The sequence below is a fragment of the Hyperoodon ampullatus genome (genome assembly GCF_949752795.1).
Source record: "Hyperoodon ampullatus genome assembly, chromosome: 3".
NCBI classification, from domain to species: Eukaryota; Metazoa; Chordata; class Mammalia; order Artiodactyla; family Ziphiidae; genus Hyperoodon; species Hyperoodon ampullatus.
The window spans coordinates 178,420,557-178,445,391 of record NC_136916.1 but is presented as its reverse complement, the minus strand read 5'-3'; the positions used below and the strand labels follow the sequence as shown (position 1 = coordinate 178,445,391).

Here is a 24,835-nt window from a genome sequence, read left to right as displayed (position 1 = left end):
TAGGAAATGTAAGAAGATCTTTTATACCATTTATTCTTAAGCAGCCATGACAAGTTGGAAATGTCATCAGCTTAAAAAGGCATAGATAGAGAATTCTAGCAATAAGAATGTAAAGAAGTCTGCAAATCTTCTTGCACCACCACCCCCAAACAACTATAAAACTAGACAAAATCGTCCAAAAAAACATGCCTGAAGACTCTGGATATTAATCAAAAGCAAATTCAGAAGCATTCATTCACAAAAAACTGCTGAACTCCAGGTAACAACAGTGGAGTCTGTGGAATTCATGCCTGGGTGGGGCTACTCCCACCCACCACTCACGCCAACCCCACCAGCTCAACCTGGCACTCTAGTGTTCCCAGGGTGAAAACAGGCATCTTCACTGCCAGACTGAATTTACTTGATTTGGAGCAGAGGGTAAAAACCCTCATGCCTGGCAGCACTGTCAGTAAAAATGGCAAACTCAGTAGGAAATAGATGGAGAAAGCCCACAGCTCTGGGAGCCTTCGGCCCTGGTCCTGCTTGGGGCCAGCAACAGACCAGCTGACAATCCAGAAATGCAAGAGGGAGATCCTGAAAACGAGTGCCACAGAGGCTACTCGGGCTCACCACACATTCCCTAGCTGATGGAGAAGCTGCACACACACATGCAGCAGAGACCTACGAAGGCCCCTGGCCTGCCACACAGCCCTGGCCGACGGGAAGGTGGCATGCACACACAGGAAAGCCCTGGCAAGAAATAAAAGCCAGATTTCAAAACTGCCTGAACTTTGGATGTACTACCTGACCCACACAGAGACCCACCAGCAGAGGGCAGAAGCCTTAATGTCTTAGGTATTTAAGCACAACTTCTCACTAATCATTGGCTGAGCACTAAGCAATGCAGACACAAGGATGACCCCTAACAAGCCAGGCTGAAAAATAAAAAGGAGAATTAAAAAACAGGCATTAGTGGCCTTACAACATGGTGGGGAAACTGATTCTGCAGAATTCTGCAGGGAGTAATCAAAACCCTACATTAATACACTACATTATCTAAAATGCCCAATTTTCAGCAAAAATTATGAGATATTTTGTGAAGAAACAGGAATGTGTGACCCATACTCAGGAATAAAAAAAAAAGAACAGCCAACAGAAGCTGATTGAGTCGACTCAGATGTGGTTTTAGCAAGTAAGACTTTAAAGAAGTCACTGCAAGTATATACAAAGAATTAAAGCAAACTATGTTTAAAGAAATAAAGGAAAATATGATGGTAATGACTCAAAGATAATCTCAATAAAAATTTAAAACTATACACAGAACCAAAGAGAAATTTTAGAGTTGAAAGGTACAATAACTAAAATGGAAAATTCCTTACATAGGAGACCAAAATCTGTAGGTGTGAGATGGACGAATAAAGAATCAGTAAACTTAAGGATAGATCAATAGAAGTTAACTAATCTGAACAACAGAGAGAAAAAGGACTGAAGAAAAATGACCAGAGCCTCAGAGACCAGTGGGACAACATCAATTGTACACAAAAACATGTAAAATGGGAGTCCCAAAGGAGAGGAGAGCAGGAATAGGGCAGAAAAATCATTTTTAAAAATTCAAAGATGCAGGGCTTCCCTGGTGGCACAGTGGTTGAGAGTCCGCCTGCCAATGCAGGGGACACGGGTTCGTGCCCTGGTCCAGGAAGATCCCACATGCCGCAGAGCGGCTGGGCCCGTGAGCCATGGCCACTGGGCCTGCGTGTCCGGAGCCTGTGCTCCACAACGGGAGAGGCCACAGCGGTGAGAGGCCCACGTACCGTGCAAAAAAAAAAAAAAAAAAAAATCAAAGATGCAAATAGGTTATAAGTAAAAGGATAGGAAAAGATATGCCATGCAAACAGTAACAAAACCAAGCCAGAGTAGCTATATTAATATCAGACAAAATTGACTTTAAAACAAGAAATATTACTAGAATAAAAAGAGAGGGGCTTCCCTGGTGGCGCAGTGGTTGAGAGTCCGCCTGCTGATGCAGGGGACACGGGTTCGTGTCCCGGTCCGGGAAGATCCCACATGCCGCGGAGCGGCTGGGCCCGTGAGCCTTGGCCGCTGAGCCTGCGCGTCCGGAGCCTGTGCTCCGCAACAGGAGAGGCCACAACAGTGAGAGGCCCGCGTACCACAAAAAAAAAAAAAAAAAAGAGAGATTTCATAATGACAAAAGGGCTAATACGTCAGAAAGATACAAAAATTATAAACATAAACGTGTCTAACAGAGCCCCAAAAGACATAAAAGAAAAGCTGACAGACTTGAAAAAAGAAATAACTCAATAATTAGTTAGAAATTTTAATATCACAGTTTCAACATTCACAGAACTAGAGGGAAAACCAGCAAAGACAGTGAGTCCTAGAACACCAACTCAATCCACCCAACATCTACAAAACACCCCACCCAACAATAGACATGCATTCTTCTCAAGTGAACATGGACCATTTTCCAGGAAAGACTGTATGTCAGGCCATAAAATAAGTCTCAATAAGTTTTAAAAGAAATTCTGAAAGACTGAAATCATTCAAAGTATGTATAATACTACACAGAAATAAATTATATATCAACAACATTTTAAAAAGTTGAAAAATCCCAAAATACTTGAAAATTAAACAATATACTTCTAAATAACCCATCAAAGAAGAAATCACAAGGGAAACTAGAGAATATTTTAAAAAGAATAAAAATCAAAATACAACAAATCAAGAAGTATGGGATGCAGCAAAAACAGTAACGGAAAGAAATGTATAGCTTTAAATGTCTGTAACAGAAAAGAAGGTCTCAAAACAATAATTAAGCTTCTAAGTTATGAAACTAGAAAAAGAGCATGCTAAACCCAAAGCAATCAGAAGTAAGGGAATAATCATTATGAGAGTGAACATCAATGAAACAGAAAAAAGATAAACACTAGGGGGAAAAAATCAACAAAACCAAAAGTTAGTTCTTTAAAGAGGTCAACAGAATTAATAAACTTTAGCTAAGCTAAACTGACTTAAGAAGAAAGAGAAAATCTGAATAGACCTATAACACAAGAAATCTAATTAGTAATTTAAAATCTCCCCACAAAGAGAAGTCCAAGCTCAAATGATTCATTACCAATTTCTATCAAATATTTAAAGAAATAATATCAATCTTACATAAACTCTTTCAGAAAATAGCAGGAAACACCTCCTAACTCATTCTATGAAGCCAGTACTACTCTGCTACCAAATCAGACAAAGATATCACAAGAAAACTACAACCAATAACCCTCATGAACACAGATGAAAAAGCTTTAGCAAAAACCTATTAAAAACCTTTAACTTGTTTGCTATAAAACAAGTTTATAGGGACTTCCCTCATGGCACAGTGGTTAAGAATCCGCCTGCCAATGCAGGGGACACGGGTTTGAGCCCTGGTCCGGGAAGATCCCATATGCCGCAGAGCAACTAGGCCTGTGTGCCACAACTACTGAGCCTGCGAGCCACAGCTACTGAGCCTGCACGCCTAGAGCTCCGCAACAAGAGAAGCCACCGCAGTGAGAAGCCCGCGCACTGCAACGAAGAGTAGCCCCTGCCTGCTGCAACTAGAGAAAGCCCACGCGCAACAACGAAGACTCAACACAGCCAAAAATAAAAATAAATTTTAAAAATAAATAAATAAAAATAAAACAAGTTTATAAAAAGAATTACACACTATGTGGAATTCATCCCAGGAATGCAGGCTAGTTTTAACAATCAAAAAGCAATTAATGTAATATACCATACAAATCAAATAAAAGAAAAAAAACCATGATTATCTCACAGACACAGAAAAGGCATTTGGCAAAATGTGACATCCTTTCCTGATGAAAGCTCTCAGCAAACTAGGAATAGAAAGGAACTCCTTCAACCTGATAAAGAACCTCTACAAAAACCCTGCAGCTAACCTGCAGCTAACATACTTAGTAGTGAAAAACGATGCTTTCTCCCCAAAACTGGGAACAGCTCAATACAGAGGGTTCTAGCCAGTATAATAAAACAGGAAAAAGAAATTAAGAGCGTACAGATTGGAAAGGAAGAAGTAAAACTGTCTTTATTCATAGATATGATCCTGTATGTAGGAAATCCTAAAGAATCTACAAAAACTACTGGCACTAACAAACAGGTTTAACAAGGTCACAGGATAAAAGATCAATATATAAAAATCAATTGTTCATTTCTAGCAATGAACAATGCAAAAATAAAGAAAACAATTTAAACTCACAATATCATCAAAAAGACTAAAATAGAAATAATTTAACAAAATTCTGCACACTTGAAAACCATAAAAAGTGTTAAGAGAAATTAAAGGATATCTAACAGACATTCTGGCTCGGTGCATAGGACAACTCAATACTGTTAAGATGGCAATTCTCCTCAAACTGATCTACAGATTCAGTACAATCCCCATCACAACCCCTGCCAAGGTTTGTTGTAGAAATGACAAGCCCATCTTAAATTTTATATGGAAAGGAAAAGGATCTAAAATAGTAAAAAAAAAAAAAAAAAACCAACTTTGAAAAAGAAGAACAAAATATGAGGACTAACACTACCCAATTTCAAGAATTACTATTAAAGAGAGACATAAATCAATAGAACAAAATAGGAAGTTCAAAAATAAACCTTTACATTTATGGCCAATTGATTTTTGACAGGTGCCAAGGCAATTCAGAGGGGGGTTCTTCAGCAAATGATGTTATAACAACTGGATGTTCATATGTGAAAAAATGAACTTAAGACTCTTACACGTCACACCATATACAACTATCATCTCAAAATGGATCAAAGACCTCAGTACCATAAGTAAATATAAGAATTAGAGGAAAACAGAGGAGAAAACTCTTCTGTGACCTTGGGTTTAGCAAAGGTTTTTCAGATATAACACCAAAAGCATAAACCATAAAAAGAATTTAAAAAAAGCTAAAGTGGACACCATCAAAATTAAAAACATGTATTCTTTAGGATACACCATTAAGAAAATGAAAAGACAAGCTATGCGATGGGGAAAATATCTGCAAATTGCATACTCGGAAGAGACTTTTAGCTAGCATTTATAAAGAATTTCTACAACTCAATAAGATGACAATCAAACCAATTAAAAAACAGGGAAGGGCTTCCCTGGTGGCGCAGTGGTTGGGAGTCCGCCTGCCGACGCAGGGGACGCGTGTTCATGCCCCGGTCCGGGAGGATCCCACATGCCGCGGAGCGGATGGGCCCGTGGGCCATGGCTGCTGAGTCTGTGCGTCCGGAGCCTGTGCTCCACGGCGGGAGGGGCCACGGCAGTGAGGGGCCCGCGAAGCTCAAAAAAAAAAAAAAAAAAAAAAACAGAAAATATCTGAAGATACTTCACCAGAAAAGGTGTATGATTGGCTAATAAGGATATAAAAAGATCTTTTATATCATTAGTTATTAAGGAAATGCAAATTAAAACCATAATAAGATACTACCATAACTCCACTAGATTAAGTACAATAAAAAATACACTGACAATGCCAAGTGCAGGCAAGGATGTGAAGAGACTGGAACTGTCATATGTTGCTGGTGGGAATGTAATATGTGAGTCACTTTGGAAAACAGTTTGTCCACTTCTTAAAAAATTAACATAAACTTACTATACAACCTACCAATTCTACTCCTAGATATCTACCGAAAAGAGAAGAAAATATATGTTCACTCAAAGACTTTACATAACTTTCCAGAATAGCATTATTCATAACAGCCAAATACCGGAAACAATCCAAACATTTCATCAACTGGTGAATGGATAAAGGAAATGTGGCATACACAAACAGTGGAGCATTATTCAGTTGTTAAAAAGAACAAACATGTTAAAACACGGATGAACCTCAAACATATTATGCTCAATGAAAGAAGCCAGATTAAAAAAAAATTATGCCATTTATATAAAATTTTCAGAGAAGGCAAATCTATGGAGACCAAGAGCAGCTCAGTGGTAGCCCGGAGTGGGGGTAGGAACAGGAGTTGCTGACAAACCTAAGAACTTGTGTTTCTAAAAACAGCTTTATTGAGGTACGTACCATGAACTAATTAGTTTTAAGTACACAATTTAACAATTTTAGTAAATTTACAGATCTGTGTGACTATCCCCACAACTGTTCTAAGGTATTTATAAGCGAACTTTGGGGATGACAGACCTGTTGTAAAGCTGAGTTGTGGTGATGGTCAGCACAAGTCCGCAAACTTACTAAAACCACTGAACTGCTACCCAGAGCACAGCAAGTCGGGACACGGCCACCCTCGTCGGGGGTGGAGAGAGAGGTGGGATGAGGAGAGGCAAAGGAGCACCAGGTGACTGGTCCTTCCTGACGAGAAGGCGTCCTGTGCTGTTGAGAGCAGAGCTGTGTAAGAACAGGGAGCATCTGCCAACTTGGTGACCTGCCGCTCCTTCCCATATGCAATTTCGGGTGATTTCTTTTAGCTTTATGAGCACTTCTAATGTTTTATAACATGGTTTCCCTCAGCTGCTGGTCACATGGCACATTCACTGTGTGCAAACACACAGATGACCTGTGCACTGCATGTATGTTAAACTTCAACACAAAGTTCACGTAAAAATATTTTCAGCCTTTATCACCATGGCTAAGGCAGCTCTGTTTATCTAACACCTTTTGAAAGGTGTCCACTGCTCCCTGTTCTCATGCAGGACTGGATGTGCTGGGAGCCTTCTGTTTGCTCCTCCCCCATGTCTGTCCTCCCTTCTCAGCCTCCTCTGAGCTGTCCAGGCTGACCTGGGCTTACGGGCTGCGCCAACGAGAGCCCCTGTCCTAGGGATTCGGGTTGGGTTTGGCCAACGGGGAGCCCAGCAAGTGTTGGAGGTGGAGGGGGAGGCCAGGATGCTTATCCTGGGGGAAGCGCGACAGCAGGGCCCACTCCTGTAAGTTGATGCTCTCCACACAGCCTCTCAGCCTCCACAGCCCAGGCCCCCTCCCTCCCTTTGCCTCTGAGGTGCCCACTGTGGTTTCCCTCCGACCTGCCTGTGCTATTTGAAAGGGTCTCTTTATCACATATTTTCAAGCCGCCCCTACTTGCTGCCTGGCTCCTGGCTGACGATCAGGACACAGGTGGCTGGTGCCTCCGTCTGGCACCTCTAGATGCCGCCCCGCGTCAGAGGATCAATCTATCACGTCTCATAAACAATTCAAGGTGTTCAAAATCTAGATAGCTAAGAAAGAAAGCTTGTCATCACAACTCACTCTAAAAGTTTCTGCCGAGCATTATCCTGCAACTGTGTGATTCTTTCTGGCCCAAGACACATCGATCCATTTGGTCCATCACACACCAGCTTGTTAATAGCGGCTCTAAGAATATTAACCTGTAAATAAATGGCAACGTATTCATATGGTTCTTCTATAACTGAATTCCACTCCACATTTAAATAATTCATAAGCATTCAGATTTCATAATTTCATGATTATCATCAGTATGGTTTCTGGAAGAAATTATCAAAACGACACAAGTAACACCAATAACCACTATCAATAATTTAAGAAGCAGTAAAAAAAGAAAAAGAACAGCAAGGAAGGTTCAGACTTTTCAGTGTAGGCACACTTTTTAAACTTCTATTCTAAAATTTAATAGTTTAACCCATGGGGTTACACTGTTCAAAATCTACTTGTATCACATACACAGTAAGTCCTCTGTATCTGTGGATTCAACCAACCTTGGATCAAAAACATTCAGGAAAAAAAAAATTCCATGAAGTTCCAAAAATCAAAACCTGAATTTGCCATACATTGGCAATTATTTACATAGGGTTTACATTGTATTAGGTATTATAAGTAATCCAGCGATCATCTAAAGTATATGGGTGGTGTGCACAGGTTATATGCAAATACTACACCATTTTATATAAGAGACTTGAGCTTCTGCAGATTTTGGTATCTGAGGGGGGTCTTGGAACCAAACTCCCACAGATACCGAGGGAGGGCCATATGTTCCTCTCACTTTGTGTGTGTCTTTTCTTCCTTTTTTTTTTTTAATATTTATTTATTTGGCTGCATCAGGTCTTAGTTGAGGCACGTGGGGTCTTTCGCTGCGGCACGGGCTTCTCTCTAGTTGTGGCACACGGGCTCCAGGGCACGTGGGCTCAGTAGTTGTGGCGCGCAGGCTCTAGAGCCCATGGGCTTAGTTGCCCCGTGGCATGTGGGATCTTAGTTCCCCGACCAGGGATTGAACCCACATCCCCTGCATTGGAAGGAGGATTCTTAACCACTGGACCACCAGGGAAGTCCCTTGTGTGCGTTTTTTCAATTGAGGTACAATTGGTACATGACAGTATGTTAGTTGCAGGGGTACAACAGAATAATTCGGCGCTTGTATACACTCTGCACAGTAAGTCCACTTACCATCAGTCACCATGTATCTGACGCATTCACCCTTTCCGCCCCTCAGTCCCTGCTGTCGCCCTGTTTGCAACGTTCCCACAGAAGCCTGAGGAGTGCCCCCAGAGCAACAATGTGCCGTATTTTGTTCCAGCCTGTGCCATAGTGTTTAATGAACTTTCTGCTTTGAGTAATCTGAAATTTAGGAAGAGCAGCAAAGACAGAACAGACGTTCCATGCACCCCTCCCCGACGTGAGCGCCTTCCACCCACAGTCCATCTGTCACTACTGAGAGGCTGACCTGGGCACGTCACTATAACTAGAGTCCAGGCTCCATGTGGATTTGACCACCTTTTCCACTCACGTCCTCTTTCTATCCCTGGACCCAATCCAGGGCACCACACTGCACCTGTTGTCACGTCTCCCCGGTCTCCTTTGGTCCAGGGCAGTTTCTTAGCCTTTTCCTGTTTTTTGAGACCTTGACAGTTCTGATTTCTGGTCAGGTATTTTGTGAGATGCCCCCTAGTCTGGGCTTATGTGACATCTTTCTCATGATTAGGTTGGGGTGGTGAGTTCTTGGGAGAACCCCACAGAGGTGGGGGCCCTTCTCATCCCATCCCGTCAGGATGTGTGTGCCATCGCTAAGACGGATCACTGGTGATGCTGGCCTTGGCCACTTAGCTGAGGCAGCGTCTGCCAGGCTCAGTGGAAGCCAGTCACTAAGTCTAGTCCACTCTCAAAGCAGGGAGGAGGGAACAGGGGAGGTTTAAGCTCCACTTCCTGGGTACTGTTGGGAATTCTCCTGAGTGGAAGATTTGTCTCCTCTTCCCCATTTGTTTATCCAATCACTTGTTTACACCCTTTGGACACTGTGAGTTATAACCCAATACACCATGATTTATTTTGTTGCTCTGTTCCAACCTTGGCCACTGGCCTCCCAGGTCCCTGTGACAGGCTGCATACTTTTGTTTCTTGAGTGCTTCTTTTCTTCCTGGCTCTACAAGAAGCTCCAGGCTGTGTTTCCTCTGCCCATTTCTCCAAGGAGCCCTGGTTCCTTTTACTGGAAAATCCTATCAGAAACCGCAATCTGGGCCCTGGGTTTGTTCATGGCTACTGGGGTGTCATCGTTTCTTGCGCTGAGAGAGCTAGGTTATCGGTGCATGCGTACGAAATCATGTATACACACGTAACTTACTTGCATGCAGTAAGTTAAACATGAATTCCTACTGAACCATGTCTCTCAGTCACCCTGCCCCACAGGGTGTGTTCTGGCCTTCCTAAGTGCATCTCTAAGTCTAGTAATAAGAAACCTGGCTCCTGCGTCCGTTTACTCTGTTGCTCAACCCCAGTAACATGCAGTTTCAGAATTAACTTGCACTCCATGAGAAACAACTTTACCAAGCAGAAGACAGTAGCCTTACCATTTCCAGTCAACAATGTTTTCCAAAGCTCCTTTTCCCCTCACCCCCTTCAATGCAATTATCCCCCAAATCCTAGTCGGTGTTGGGGTGTGTGTGTGTGTGTGGACTGCATATATCAGAGTTCCACTCTTTCACGGGGCACGGACTGTGTTTTTTTTTAATATTTATTTTTTTACTTATTTGGTTGCATCAGGTCTTAGCTGCAGCAGGTGGACTCCTTAGTTGCAGCACATGGGCTCCTTAGTTACGGCAGGCGAACTCTTAGCTGCGCATGCATGTGGGATCTAGTTCCCTGACCAGGGATCTAACCTGGGCCCCCTGCACTGGGAGCATGGAGTCTTAACCACTACACCAACAGGGAAGCCCCAGACTATAGGATTTTTTGTATTTTTTTTAACATCTTTATTGGAGTACAATTGCTTTACAATGTTGTGTTAGTTTCTGCTGTATAACAAAGTGAATCAGCTATACGTATACATACAACCCTATATCCCCCCCTCTTGCATCTCCCTCCCACTCTCCCTATCCCACCCCTCTAGGTGGTCACAAGTCCCCGAGCTGATCTCCCTGTGCTATGCGGCTGCTTCCCACTAGCTAGCTATTTTACATTTGGTGGTGAGACTACGGGTTTGGACAAGCACGCAGAGCCATGCATCTGCCCCCGCAGCGCACACGGGGCAGCTCCTTCACTCTCCGGTCCCTGTGGTACCCTTTGTGGTCCATCACTCCTCCGCCCCCAGGAACCACGAATCTATTTTCCGTCCCTATAGTCTGGCCTTTTCCAGAATGTCATATGAATAGAATCATACCATCCGTAGCCCCCGAGTCCTGGCTTCTCTCACTTAATAACATGCATTTAAGATTCACTCACGTTGTTGCATGAATCAACTGCTCACTCCTTTCTATTGCTGAAGAGTACTCCATCGTACGGCTCTGCCACAGTTTGTCCATTCCCCTGCTGAAGGACATCTTGACTGCTTCCAGTTTTTAGCTATTATGAATGCTGCAATCCGTATTCACAAACAGGTCTTATGTGGATGTAAGTTTTCAAATCTCTTTGATAAATACTTAGAAGTAGGACTCCGGGGTCTTATGGTCGGTGTATGTTTCACTTTGAAGAACCTTATCCTCTACAAAACACTAGCCCACTCTGCGCTCCCACCAGCAGCAAGTGTTCCCGTTGCTCCACATCCTTGTCAGCACTGGGTATTTTCAGTTTTTTGGATTTTAGCCATTCTAATAGGTCTGCAGAGGTATGTCACTGAGATCTTAACTTGCCTTTTCCTAATGACATATGATGTTGAACACCTTTTCACTGGTTTATTGCCATCCATATTTAATTTAGTTGCTTATTTTATTGAGTTTTAAGAGTTCATTACACATTATGAATGAAAGTCCTTCCTTAGATACATATTTGCAAATATTTCCTCCTCGTGTGTAGCTTGTCTTTTCATCCTCTTAACAGGGTCTTCTGCAGAGCAGGTTTTAATTTGATAAAGTCCAAATTATCAATTTTTTCTTTCACAGATTATGCTTCGTTGCATCTACAAACTCACTGCCAAACCCAAGGTCATAAAGATTTTCTCCTGTATTTACTTCTAGCAGTTTTACAGCTTCACATTTCACGACTAGGTCTATGATCTAAAGAGTACTTTTAAGCCCCAAAGCCCCTTTACATGAGAGAGCAGTCAAGTTCAATCAACAAAGCCACATGCCCCCTGGAGAAAGGACCAGCCCAAAGGCCTCGCCCAGCGCCCCTCCCCCACCCCCTCCTGCACAGCTATGCCAACCTCAGCGACTCCATGGAACTTCTAGCACTCTGGAGGAGTGCTTCCAAACTAGCTGTCCTGAAAGACCAGCTTTGTTTCTCATTTTGTAAAATGCAAGAGAACTGAGTTACTACAACAATGAAATACGAAAACAAAAGCATATAAAACATAAGCCCAAATTTTTCATTATTAAATTCAAAAGCTATAAAATTACTTTGTCACCCAAGTCTCTAAATGGTCAGCCTTAACTTGTGCACTGATCTGGTCCCAGACCAGAATAGGTACTTCCACTGCAGAGTCGAGTTTGCACCCAAGGGTCAGCCCAGCAAGCCCCCCACCGTGTGTGTGGAGAGGACCGAGTGGGGCAGGACTTTCCTCAGCCCCCAACAGGAGCTAGCAAGGATGTCCAGCTGGTCCTGACTTGGGGTGAGGCCTGGGGAGACATACACGGCAGTCTTGCTGCCTGCTGTTCAGTTCTACTGCCCAGGAAGGCTTACTGTGCCGGGAGGTACCTAGTGAGAAATTCAGAGAGCACCACCTGTCAGGAAGCTACTTCGCACAGAAAAGTAAAACAGGCAGGTCGAGGGAGAGCGAGCACCTCCAGGACCAGAGGTGTGCGCCTGCATTTTAAGCACGGCGTCAGACACAGCTCCTGCTGCTAAACGGCTGTACCAGCACACCGAGAGCGCGAAGCAGCTCCCACACTATGATGACCTTGGCAGCCTTACCTCTATGACATCCTCCACGCTGAACTGCACGTCAAAAGCGAGCTCCATGTCATGCTCCGGCAGGAGAGCGGCCCCTGTAGTTGGATTCCACCCCAAACCACAGAGGACTCCAGTATAGCATTTGCCATCTCGATCAACTCTAAATGAACAGTTTTGAGAAAAGTTATTATTTCAGAATTGTTAAGCCACTGGGTTTTTTGTTTTTGTTTTTTTTGAATGGGAAGCCTGAGTTTATTTTATACATATAGATAGTATATATGTATTTATTTATTTATTGAAGTATAGTTGATTTACAATATTGTGTTAGTTTCAGGTGTACAAGCACAGCAATTTGGATATATATATGCATGTATGTGTATATATTCCTCTTCAGACTCTTTTCCCTTATAGGTTATTAGAAAATATTGAGGGGCTTCCCTGGTGGCGCAGTGGTTAAGAATCCGGCTGCCAATGTAGGGGACACAGGTTCGAGCCCTGGTCCAGGAAGATCCCACAAGCTGTGGAGCAACTAAGCCCGTGCACCACAACTACTGAGCCTGTGCTCTAGAGCCCGCGAGTCACAACTACTGAGGCTACATGCCACAACTACTGAAGCCCACATGCCTAGAGCCCGTGCTCCACAACGAGAAGACACTGTAATGAGCAGCCCACGCACTGCAATGAAGAGTAGCCCCCGCTCGCCACAACTAGAGAAAGCCCACGCACAGCAATGAAGATCCAGTGCAGCCAAAAAAAAAAAAAAAAAAAAGCGAGCCCTGCTCATTGACACACTTCTCTTTACTAAAGCCTCTAGGAGTTCCTGTCTGATCTTGGCACAAGAAAGAGCCACAGCTGCAGTCTTACCTCGTGGCACCAACGCGAGTGGGACGGGCACGGTTTCCCACTGACAACCGTTGCCAGGAGACTTGGTGTCACAGCCACAGCCCATTAACAACAGGACGTCCATCAGCGTGGTGCTGATGCTGGGCCTCAACTCCACCTCCACTTTGATCCCTTTTGCCCCACTTCGAGTCATGCTCCTGTGTGAGGCTGCATGTCCTTGTCAGCTCTCTGAGCTTCTTTCTAAACTGAGTCTCAGTGTAGCTCCGCAAATAACCATAAAGCCTCCCTCAGTCACACTGAAGCCGGGGGAGGCGCGGCCAGCCTCCAGACCTGCCAAGGACACTTTTCCATCAGCGCTTTCTCTCCAAAAGGAGGGAGGGGCCCCGTTTCTCCCACTGGGTTCGCATCTTACCAAAGCCTGGGGACAAGACAAGGGAGCACGCCGTACCTGAGCTCCATGACGGGTGCGAACAGCATGCTGAGGAGCGCAGGAAGGCCGGGGATGTGTGGCATCAGCGAGGTCTCCCTCAGCAGCATGGCGGACCCTGCAGACAGTCACGGCCAAGGGCAGCACTGGGCACATTGTCACGAGTGTGACACCTTCCCTCCCCACAACTCCTCCTGGTCCTCAGGCCTCCCTCCCTGTGTTGAGTCTGTCCCCACAGATGTGCCCCAGCAGAGAAGTGCTCCCTGGTGTCGGTCCCCACAGCACCCCAAGAGGAACCCCTTATCCTAAGGCTCAAGCTTTGACCCCGTTTGGGGACCCGTCCTGTCTGGTTACTCTGGCCTTTCCTTTCTCCTCCTTAGGCTATCGGCTTTGTCCCTGGGCCAAGCTTTTGGATTTTCTCTCCTTCGTGGCCAAGCACAATGGAATGAATGGATGATCAAGGAATCAATCCACGTAGCCCTGCACAGTGGGAAAGGTGATGATGCTCCAGTTCTTAAGCTCCCACCAGCCAATGCTCTCAGGAAATAGTCTAAAACATGGCACACAGGCATGAGGCTGTTCACTGATTATAAGACAAACTGTGCTGGGAACTGGAGTCAAGGGCAAGAAGAGAAGAGCAACACCGCAGGGACAGCAGGTCTTCACTCACCGGTGGCGGTCTTCACTCACCGGTGGCGTTAACCGAAAGGGAAGCTGCAACCAGCATGCTCTGGTGGAGGTCCTCGGGGCTGTCGCTGATGACGACAGAGTTGACGCTCTCCTTCTCAATCCAAACGCACCTGAAAGGAGAGCCGTTGGGAGACGGCTGCCCCTCCACCCGTGAAGCACTGAGTGACGCCAAACCCGCGAGGAACACATTTCAAAGACAGTCCAGTGCGCCAACACAGGCCCAACCAGTGCAATACACCACGGCCCAGTCTGCACTGAGCCTCCTCGCGCTGGAGTCCTGGGGCTGGTCCTCCACCCCCTTCACTCTTCCGCTCCTCGTGTGACCCCAACCACTCCCTGGACCCACGTGCTGACCTTGCCCAAACCTCTACCTGCACCCCAGACCTCTGTCCCGTGGCCACCCACCCCCTCCCGCCTCTTAGCAGAGCCCAGCAGGGCGCCCTCCACTCCTGCTCCTCCCCCATCACCAACTCTAATCAAGCACCGGCCTGTTGGGTCCACACCGAAAGCTCTCACAAAGCTGCCCGCTTCTGCACCTCCCGTCGTGGACTCGGCACGGTCCACGGCAGTCCTGCTCTGGAGCACAGTGTGAGCAGCCTCAGAGGTCTGCGCTGACCCGAGCATCCTTCATGCTGGGGCTCTGCACAGTTTAAAGTGCTCACAGAGCAATTGGACACCTTGTGAAAATGCAGGTTCGAAAGGTCTGGGTGGGGCTGAGCCCTGCATCTCTAACAAGCTCTTGGGGACGCATCTGCTGCTGGCCCTGGAGGAGACTTTGAGAAGCCAGGGTCTACCCTGTAGCCAAAGTGGCTATTTAAAGTGCACACAGGGCTTCCCTGGTGGCGCAGTGGTTGAGAATCTGCCTGCCAATGCAGGGGACACGGGTTTGAGCCCTGGTCTGGGAAGATCCCACATGCTGCGGAACAACTAAGCCCATGAGCCACAATTACTGAGCCTGTGCATCTGGAGCCTGTGCTCCGCAACAAGAGAGGCCGTGACAGTGAGAGGCCCGTGCACCACGATGAAGAGTAGCCCCTGCTCGCTGCAACTAGAGAAAGCCCTCACACAGAAACGAAGACCCAACACACCCAAAAATAAATAAATAAATAAATTTATAAAAAAAAATTTTTTTAATTAAAAATAAAGTGCACACAGTGAGCCTTCCCACATGGCTCGTGAGGCTCTGCAGCCCCCACACTTTCCCTCCACTTTCTCAGAGGTGACCCAAGGCCCATATGCCTGCTGCTGGGACCCTCCCCACCCAGCCCTCACCCTGCCTGCCCTGACAGCTGGATTTCTCCTGGTCTAACTCCTCTGCAGGCTTCAGGTCTCAGGCTTCCCTGGAAAATCTCGACGGCCTTCCAACTGTGGACAGGGGCCCCTCTTAGATGCCTTTGTAATGTTCCATGGCCCCTAACAAGACCCTCATCAACCTATCTTGAAATAAGTGGCTTTCTCTGTCCTACCCTCTGCCCACTGGACCCATAAGCTGGGGGAGGACACCGACTGTGTAGGTTCACTACTGTTCTCCCCAACTGCTCCCAGGACACAGGGGGCACTCACAGACCTGCTGAATGTATAACAATTACAGTAAGAACAGAAAAAACGAAGGCTTTGATGAAAGATACTCTAACAAGTCTTATACAGAATGGCTTTCACATAAGAGAGAACGGGAACCGCAGATTTGGAGCTAGTGGAGAAGCTGGAAGGAGTCAGAAAAAGTATCACATTCCTACAGGTTAGGTATAAAAAGGGTTAGTTTCTGATGAGCTCTGTAAAAAGAGGACGAGAGAAAAAAAACTTCATGGGAAACTTAAGTTAATCATACCTGAACTTGGATACTCTGGTCAGACTATGACACTTCAGTTCATAAGGGTTAAAAGGCCCATGAAGTATTGCCTGTACACATAAAATATACAAGATGTTACCAGTAAGTAAAATGTCACTTCACATACATTTTAAAAATCCAAAAGCCAGATCATAGTTTAAAAAAAGAAAAAAGCTACACCTTCGTCAGTCATAACATCTTCGAGGTTTAATGGGAGAAAAATGCCTTAAAGGAGGTATTTTTCTGGGATGCAACTGATTCCTTCCATGGTTTCGCTAACCTTCCTCTCTCTATATATATAAATACATACACATACTTTGGTCAAAAAAGGAAACACTGCCAAATACTTCAGTGAAAGTATTCTTTTCATGGCAGCAGACTATTCCAGTTAAATAAGCAGGTCTATGACCACACAGCCAAAGGCTGGGGCAGTCTAAGAGTGAGTCCCTGTCGGCCCTCCTCCAAACGGGCCGAGCGACTAGAGCCCCTCCACGGGACGAAGCTAAGCCTGGACGCTGGTTCTCAAAAGCCCACACACCATGCTTCCCCTCGTTCTGATAGACAAGCACTGGTCGCTGTGACTGAAAAATGTTGCCTGCCGTCCGAATGCCTGGTTTTTGTTGCAAAATTCCTATACATCCTGGCTTCTCCTTCACCTCTTTGGAGCAGTCCCTCAGAGCTACCTGAGAGGCTGCCTCCCGGGCTTCAAGTCCTCAGAAAGTTTGCTGAATAAAACATAATCCTCAACTTTCAGGCTGTGCATTTTTTTCACTCAACATCACCTTTGGAAAGGTTAGTTTTAAAAAAGAACTAGGGGCTTCCCTGGTGGTGCATTGGTTGAGAGTCTGCCTGCCGATGCAGGGGACATGGGTTCGTGCCCCGGTGCGGGAGGATCCCACGTGCCGCGGAGCGGCTGGGCCGGTGAGCCATGGCTGCTGAGCCTGCGCTTCCGGAGCCTGTGCTCTGCAACGGGAGAGGCCGCAGCGGTGAGAGGCCCATGTACCGCAAACAAACAAACAAAAAAAAACGGAATAAGTGTAGTATATAATCATTTCATCACAACTATTTTAAAAATAATAATAATAAAATTTAAAAAAATAAATAAAAAAGAACTAGTCATGGGACTTCCCTGGTGGTCCACTGGCTAAGACTCTGCGCTCCCAATGCAGGGGGCCCAGGTTTGAGCCTGGTCAGGGAACTAGATCCCACATGCTGTAACTAAGACCCGGAACAGCTAGCTAGCTAAATAATTAATAAATAAATAAATAAATAAATAAAATTTCTTTTGGAAGAAAAGAAGAACTAGTCAAAGCACTGCTCTATACTAAACCTTGGGTTTTGGTCTTATTAATATAGGCTCCATTGTGAGAAAAGTAACGGTTAAAAACCAGTAAAGAAGAACTTCCCTGGTGGCACAGTGATTAAGACTCCACCTGCCAATGCAGGGGACACAGGTTCGAGCCCTGGTCCAGGAAGATCCCACATGCCGCGGAGCAGCTAAGCCCGTGCACCACAACTACTGAGCCTGCGCTCTAGAGCCCGCGAGCCACAGCTACTGAAGCCCACGCACAACTACTGAAGCCCACGTGCCTAGAGCCCGTGCTCCTCAACAAGAGAAGCCACAGCAATGAGAAGCCCGCGCACCGCAACGAAGAGCAGCCCCCGCTCGCCGCAACTAGACATAGCCCGCGCGCAGCAACGAAAACCCAACACAGCCAAAAATAAATAATTAATTTAAAAAAAAACAGTAAAGAAAAAAACCATCATGACTACTAGCTACAATTCAGCTTATAAATGTAGAATGATTTTTTAAAAATTTTAACTGTATTTTAAAATAACTCCTATAAATTACCTTGCAGTTTGGGTTACCCAGTTTATTGGAAGAAAAGCTCTCTAACAAAATCTGCATCAGATACTTTTCGTCGTCTTTCAAGGGGGATGGCACGGACATGTCTGTCACATATTCTGCTGATTTGGAAAAGAGATCCTTGAGAACTTCATGGCTTTGCTGAACCAAATAAGAAAAGTTCATTTTGCTAAAAGGAAAACCAGTATTAAAAGCACTTTATTCCAAGCTAATCAAAGTATTTCATAGGCATGACCTTATTCTTAGGTGATCTTTAGATTATTAAGGTGTCAAAAGATAATTTTCTCAAGTACATTTTAAAATTCAAACAAAAGAAATAAAACAGAATGCATTAAAGGCTCAATTCATTAGCCTTTACTACCTTTCAGCCATCAGAGAACTGAAAAGAGTGAGAAAAAGAATTTTTTGTATACAAAATGTCAGTTTCGTATTGGGAATATTACCAGGATCCCCGGAAGTGTTTTCCCACATGGAAACACAACCAGCTCTACGGTGACGTTTTCCTGCTTGTCTGTCCCTTGCCCAACTCAGCACCTCATCCCCAGCAGAAATTACAGAAGGAAAAACAAACCACCTTCAACATGAGCCTCAATGTGGCATCTCAAACCTTCAGATCAAGAAAAATAGCTTCACAACTGATTTTGAAAGAAACAGTTGAAAGATATTTTGAAATGTTCAAAATACTTGAAACTAATATTTTATATAATTACTTTCCTTAGGGAGATAAATCTTGGAATCCATTTTTTAAAAAATCCCCAGAGAACATTTTCACATCTAATCTTCATTCCAGGAAAAAAAAAAAAACAGCTCCATAATCAGAAATCAACAAGAACAGCACTTGACCACCGTAATTTGGTCTCAAAGAAACTAGAAGACATTTACGAGGGCACCACAGACCTTACCACACTGAACACTGTCCAGCTCTTCACCCCCCAATATCCTGAGAGAGGAAAAGGGCCCCCCTTCTCTCTCACTCCCCCGCCCTCTGCACACACACACTCAGACACACGCACACGCTCCTAAAAGGAGGACGGAAGCACACACCTTGGACTCATAGGGCTCCTCGGCCAGCTCGGCATAGCCCTCCTTGACGAGGACGTCTTGCACATTGACGGTGTCGTGCAGCGCTGAGGAGAGGTAGGCGTCCACATGTAGGACGCCGTGCACCACGGAGAAGACCTTCACGAGGAGGGCACGGCCCCTGACCAGCAAGGAGAAGCGCCGGCTGGCCCCGCTGCTCCAATGCTTGCCGCCTACCAGACACCTCGCGGATGGGCGCATCTTGCAAATCTTAAACTCCAAAGCCTACGGGACAGAAGCGCACAGGTGAGCCAGTTTATAAATGTGCGAGACACTCATCCCAAATACCACTGAAAAGTGACCCTGGTGCAGGGATCCTCACCAGTGATCTCCTACAAATCCTACTGAAAACAGTTTCAGGGTAAGTGAGGATTTCATAGGTAAAAAAAACTTGGTTTTCCTTTTCGACAACAAAAAAAGTTTAGAATAACTTTTAGAAAGGGCATGTGGGAAAGCATCAGAAATTACTGCTGAATTAAAACTACTTTTTTTGCTAAGTGTGAAACACTCCATATATTTTAACTTGCTCCAAAAGCAGTACTAGCAAAAATATCTACAGCAATATATTTCTGGGAAAAAGCAGAAACCAAATTCAGAGAGCATGACAAAATGAGTGCCATCCCTCTGGGCCTTGGCCCTGTCCATAAGCTGCGGGGCGACCACATGACTCCAGAACCCTCCTAGCTTTACGCTCTCACACCACAGGAGCGTCTCGACCTTACCTGAAAGGGAAGTTCAAGAAACTGACAGGGAATCTCCATTAAGACGTCCAGAGCTACGTGCGCTCTGTTTCCATAGTCTACAAAGAACACCTAGAGGATGAGGAATGTGCCTCAGTTAGTAGAGGCCCAGGCAAACACTGTGTGCCACCAACCATGGCCACGTGACCATCCATCCCAGCTCTGTCATCACAGGATTCCTAGGGACTGGGGCTTAAATCCTCACATCACTGAGGGAAGTAACTTTTCTACCAGACCACTTTTCTAACTTTAATTATTTTATATTTAATTTCCACTTGAAATTAGAAAAGACTTTCTATCAACTGCTATAAGTCTGTTTCATTTCCCTTTCAGTGATTTGTTACAGAAAAACATACCTCAGCAGAATTTCCAGACACATAAAGGATTTGTGCTCTAAAGTAGCTTTCTTTATCAACATCAGCAAAAGGAGCCAGACAGACCAAGTCTGGATGTGGGTGAATGGGCAAGGGCACCGGCTTCACACGGCTGATGTCAGCAGTGAGCTGTTTCAGAATCTCTGAGCTTCTTTCATCAATCCTATATCCCCAAAAGTGCCCCACTTCAACCACCTAAAAAGGAGGAGGAAGAGCAGAGATGAACTCTAGAAAGGATTTCTGTCAAGAGGCACAGACACTCAAACTGCAGCCCTGGCATACCACCCTACTACATGTCACAAGCCAGATTCTCCGGTCCCTAAGTATTCTACAGGGGAGGGGGTGCCCGGGTTGAGCGAGGTGAGGAACGGTGTCTGGAGGCACAAGACCTGCGGGCACACAAGCACTGCAGGCTCTGGGGGGCACGTGAGAACAGGGCTGTTCCATCCCTGACCAGAACCCAGGGCCCCCAGGTGCCCTCTGGGTGGCGAGGGCCGGGCGCGAGGTGAATGCACAGCCCCCTGGAAGAGCAGTGGGGGAACGGGAGAGTGGATGTCCTCGCCTGCTGCCGCTGCAAGACGGCCAGGGTCGCACTGCTGGAGCTCTCCGGTCTCCTGGCATCCAGGTTTCTATGGGAAGTCTCCCAGTGAAGGGTAACTACGGATTTACCAGGAAGCCCGATGCATTTTAACTGAAATTTTATTTTGAAGAAGTAAAAACTATACCCTAATGAATAATGGTGCCAATGCTAGTTTCGTGGATATAAGTTGAATTACACAAGCAAATAGCACCATGCCAATTAACATTTTTACATGTATCTTGTCACCAAAACTGATTTTAAAATGTACTAACATTTTAAAAATTAAAATTTGACTCTAGAATGAATATTTGTGTTTACAATTTCTGTTACAGCCACATTTCAATTCAGCAAGTGAGAGTAATTCAAGCTCACCTAGATTTGCTACAGGTAACCCTTAAACAAGGCAGGTTTGCTCTGCGAGGGTCCGCTTACCCGGATACTTTTCAACAGTAAAGACTACAGGACTGCATGGTCCATGGTTGGTCGAATCTGAGGATGCAGCGGGACCACAGATACGGAGGGCCGACAGTGAGTTACCCATGGATTAGCCCCACATTGTTCAAGGGTCCAGTGTAGATGACTAAGGTACACAGGCTGTGGGTGAGTGTCTCTATACATCCACTATCTCATGTATACAACACGACAATTCTAGATTAAGAAGACAGAAAAGCTCTAATGATTGGATCACACCATTCTTACCTCTGTAACATCAATTGTTAAGAGGAGATCTGTAATCATCTGGGATCTGTCTAACGTGTTAAATGAGACTTGCACAGGATCAACTGTCTGCTTCTGGAAGTCCACATTCACCCTATTTAACACAATTTATTTTAAAAGGCAATAGAAGTATTACCAAGAAAACATGTTTACATATATGAAGTTACTGCTTGAACTATTCCACTGTTTCTATAAGAAAAGAACATTTTAATAAAATACCTAAAGCCAGAGATGATGAAGTCGATCTTATCTGAAATGTGAGTTTCTGATGGCTTCCTGAGCTGCCCTGGGGGAGGGTGTGTACCCCAGCAGTTACATACTACCCTTCAGGAATATATTCTAAAGGTCAAGACTGTTACGGAATATCTACTTTTAAGGATATAAATTCTAAATCTAGGACCTGCAATGTTTCCTAACTTGTGGTTTCAGAGGTGAGTGACTCTGACTTTTAGAAAACTACAAGAATCCAAAGCCTATTTAATGTTGTTAGGAAACATACATGATTGTCTAATAAACCTAAGAATTATCATTCATCCAGTGAAGCAATAATATAATAAATGCTAAAATTCCAGGAGATGAAATATAAACTGATACAAAGTTTCCTTTCCTAATAATTTTATTCTTAAATGAAGAGGAAGAATTATAAGAGATCTGATCCACCTCTCTTCCCAATTTTCCAACCCATTTATTAAATAAGAGTGACTCAGGCTAAGTTACCCAGCAGGACAGGCCTACTCCACGTTATTACAGACTGAACCCACTCAACTCCCAAACTCGCAGAATCAAACCATCCCACACTGGATGAAACTCGATGGAACATACTTCCCTACCTCATCAATTCCTCAAATCCCTGTCAAATTCCTCATGGGGTTAAAAAGATTACAAATAAGAAAAGATGCAAGAGAATTCCTATATACAGCACTGTGTGAATATGACTGAAAGGCAAAGTAATCTGTCAGAAACACTGAAGGGCGATTTAATTTGGTCCAAGAGAAGCCAGCCTGCGAACTGCACGGCAGCTGCCTGGGGGCCGAGCAGACCCGTGCAGGCAGCCCGGCCCCCCGACCCTGCTCAACAGGGACGGGTGGCCTGTGCTGGCAAGCGGCGGGCTGCTCCCAACTGCGCCTGCGTCTTGTCCCACTGCTGGCTCTGCTAAGGGCAAGGGAGACTCTCCTCTGCTTAGGAAGAGAAAGGCAGTTACTGTAAGGAGGAAGAAAGGAAACTCACATTAGGGTCAATCCCTTCGATTTAAACTGAAAATGACACAAATGGTCCTACCCAATCCTCCAAACAGCCTTGTACAATAGGTATCATAGCTATTTTTTTTTTTTTTCGGTACGCGGGCCTCTCACTGCTGTGGTCTCTCCCGTTGCGGAGCACAGGCTCCGGACGCACAGGCTCAGCGGCCATGGCTCACAGGCCCAGCCGCTCCGTGGCATATGGGATCCTCCCGGACCGGGGCACGAACCCGTATCCCCTGCATCGGCAGGCGGACTCTCAACCACTGCGCCACCAGGGAGGCCCTATCATAGCTATTAAACAGATGAAAACACTGAGGTTCAGAGAGGTCAAGCAATGTGCCCAAGCACACACAGCTGGGAGATGATGAAACCAGGCTGCCATGCCAGTGCTTTTAGTGCGAACTTCAGCAAGGTTAAACAGTTGTTTAAAAATAATATTGAGAATGTGGAAGCAGGTGGACAGAGTTGTGCCCGCCTCCCTTCTGAAGATACCTTGTATTCCTGAGCTTGGAAACAGCCCCTCCTTGCACCTTCCCTTCAATCTCCTCTGCAGAATGAACATTGAGTTCAAGGGAAACTTTCAGCTGAGACATCTTAGTGGCCATATACACCGCAGGAAGAGTTTTAAACCTCTCTGTTGGATTGCGTGAAAACTCCACAAAGGCTCTGTTCCACAAAGGTAAATAAAAAAATAAGTTTACGAGGCATGTTAATTTCTCTCAAGTTTAGATAGAGATTTTCAGTAACACCTCTCTTCAAAATACCAGCAACTCTTCCTTCTATAATTAATCAAGAAGACGTATTTAAGGGAAAATTATGCACTTAAGAGAAATAAAAGTTACAATGACATACCATTAAATTAAAACCAAGTATCATCCTTATGTATTACTCAGTATAATGCAGAATAAAGATTAAGTTCAAAAGGAATTTTCGGCTAAGAAATCTTAATTCTCATCATTAGAACAAAGTGACAGATTCGGGTTTTTGTTTTCTTCTATTTTATTGTAAAGTAAAAATCAGACAGAGAAAAGCACACAACTGAGTAGTTCAGTGATCTTTCTGATCTCCCTCCGAAAAACCATTCAGTTTATCACCCAGTAATGTTGAGGCACGCCCCACCTTACAGCCCACCCACATCACAGTGTCCTATTATCACATCCCTCCTTCTGGGGGAATAAGAATCAAACATGCAGTAAGGGGACTTCCCTGGTGGCGCAGTGGTTAAGAATCTGCCTGCCAATGCAGGGGACACGGGTTCGAGCCCTGGTCCGGGAAGATTCCACATGCCGCGGAGCAACTAAGCCCGTGCACCACAACTACTGAGCCTGCACTCTAGAGCCCGTGAGCCACAACTACTGAGCCCGTGTGCCACAACTACTGAAACCCGCACACCTAGAGCCCATGCTCCGCAACAGGAGAGGCCACAGCAATGGGAAGCCCACGCACCACAATGAAGAGTAGCCCGCGCTCACTGCAACTAGAGAAAGCCTGCGTGCAGCAACGAAGACCCAACGCAGCCAAAAAATAATTAATTAAAAAAAAAAAACATGCAGTAAGGGTGCCTGCCAGACACTTCCTGGTAAAACGGAAAAAATCTTCAGGTTTACATTTGTTTGTATATGTATGTCAAAATCTCCCGGAGCAAAACATCATACTCGGAAAAACAGACTTATGACTGCTTCAACTACTGTCATGGAAATGTGTGATTTTGGGTGACCTGGAAGGACCCTGAGCTGATGAAGAGCGGCCTGTCGCGTCCCATCCCGTCCCGTCCTCTGGCCTCTCTGCAGCCTCCTGTCTCCACTGCACTGTCCCCCTGCCCTCGGCCCCCTTTCAACCCTCCTCCACCGACCCTGGGTGAGCTCACAAGTGAGCACGTGCAGTCTCCTCCTGTCCTCAGCTCCCTTTATTCACTTCCATTTCTGCCATCTTTCTCTAGAAGGAGCCTAAGTCTCTCCTTAGAAATAATTTCTTTCAAATACTCTAGAGCACATTTCCAAGACTCTCGTCTTCCCTGAGTATTTTCAACTCAACACGTGGAGAGAGCCAGACCCGTGATATTCCCCGCGCCCCACTCAGCCCCCAGCCCTGCCTTCCTGTCCACTCCCCCCGGCTGAAGTCCTGGCCCTCGCTGGCTCCTCTCTCGTCTTGGTCCTCCACAGGCCATCAACAGCCGAAGCGAAGAGCTCTTCCC

The 24,835-nt window shown here is 45.3% G+C and overlaps 1 protein-coding gene across 1 annotated transcript in view; it reads right to left on the bottom strand.

Annotated features, from left to right (window-relative positions):
* TDRD9 (tudor domain containing 9) overlaps positions 1–24,835 on the bottom strand; it is a gene marked incomplete at its 5' end in the record, with an annotated part of 108,532 nt that overhangs the window by 2,206 nt on the left and 81,491 nt on the right. Inside the window, 11 exons of the mRNA XM_079698870.1 lie at positions 7,230–7,348; positions 12,276–12,414; positions 13,546–13,642; positions 14,215–14,324; positions 16,043–16,113; positions 17,895–18,050; positions 18,954–19,214; positions 19,712–19,801; positions 20,086–20,298; positions 21,383–21,494; positions 23,134–23,307. Coding sequence (XP_079554996.1) covers positions 7,230–7,348; positions 12,276–12,414; positions 13,546–13,642; positions 14,215–14,324; positions 16,043–16,113; positions 17,895–18,050; positions 18,954–19,214; positions 19,712–19,801; positions 20,086–20,298; positions 21,383–21,494; positions 23,134–23,307 — 1,542 coding nt within the window. The remainder of the gene's footprint in view (positions 1–7,229; positions 7,349–12,275; positions 12,415–13,545; positions 13,643–14,214; positions 14,325–16,042; positions 16,114–17,894; positions 18,051–18,953; positions 19,215–19,711; positions 19,802–20,085; positions 20,299–21,382; positions 21,495–23,133; positions 23,308–24,835) is intronic.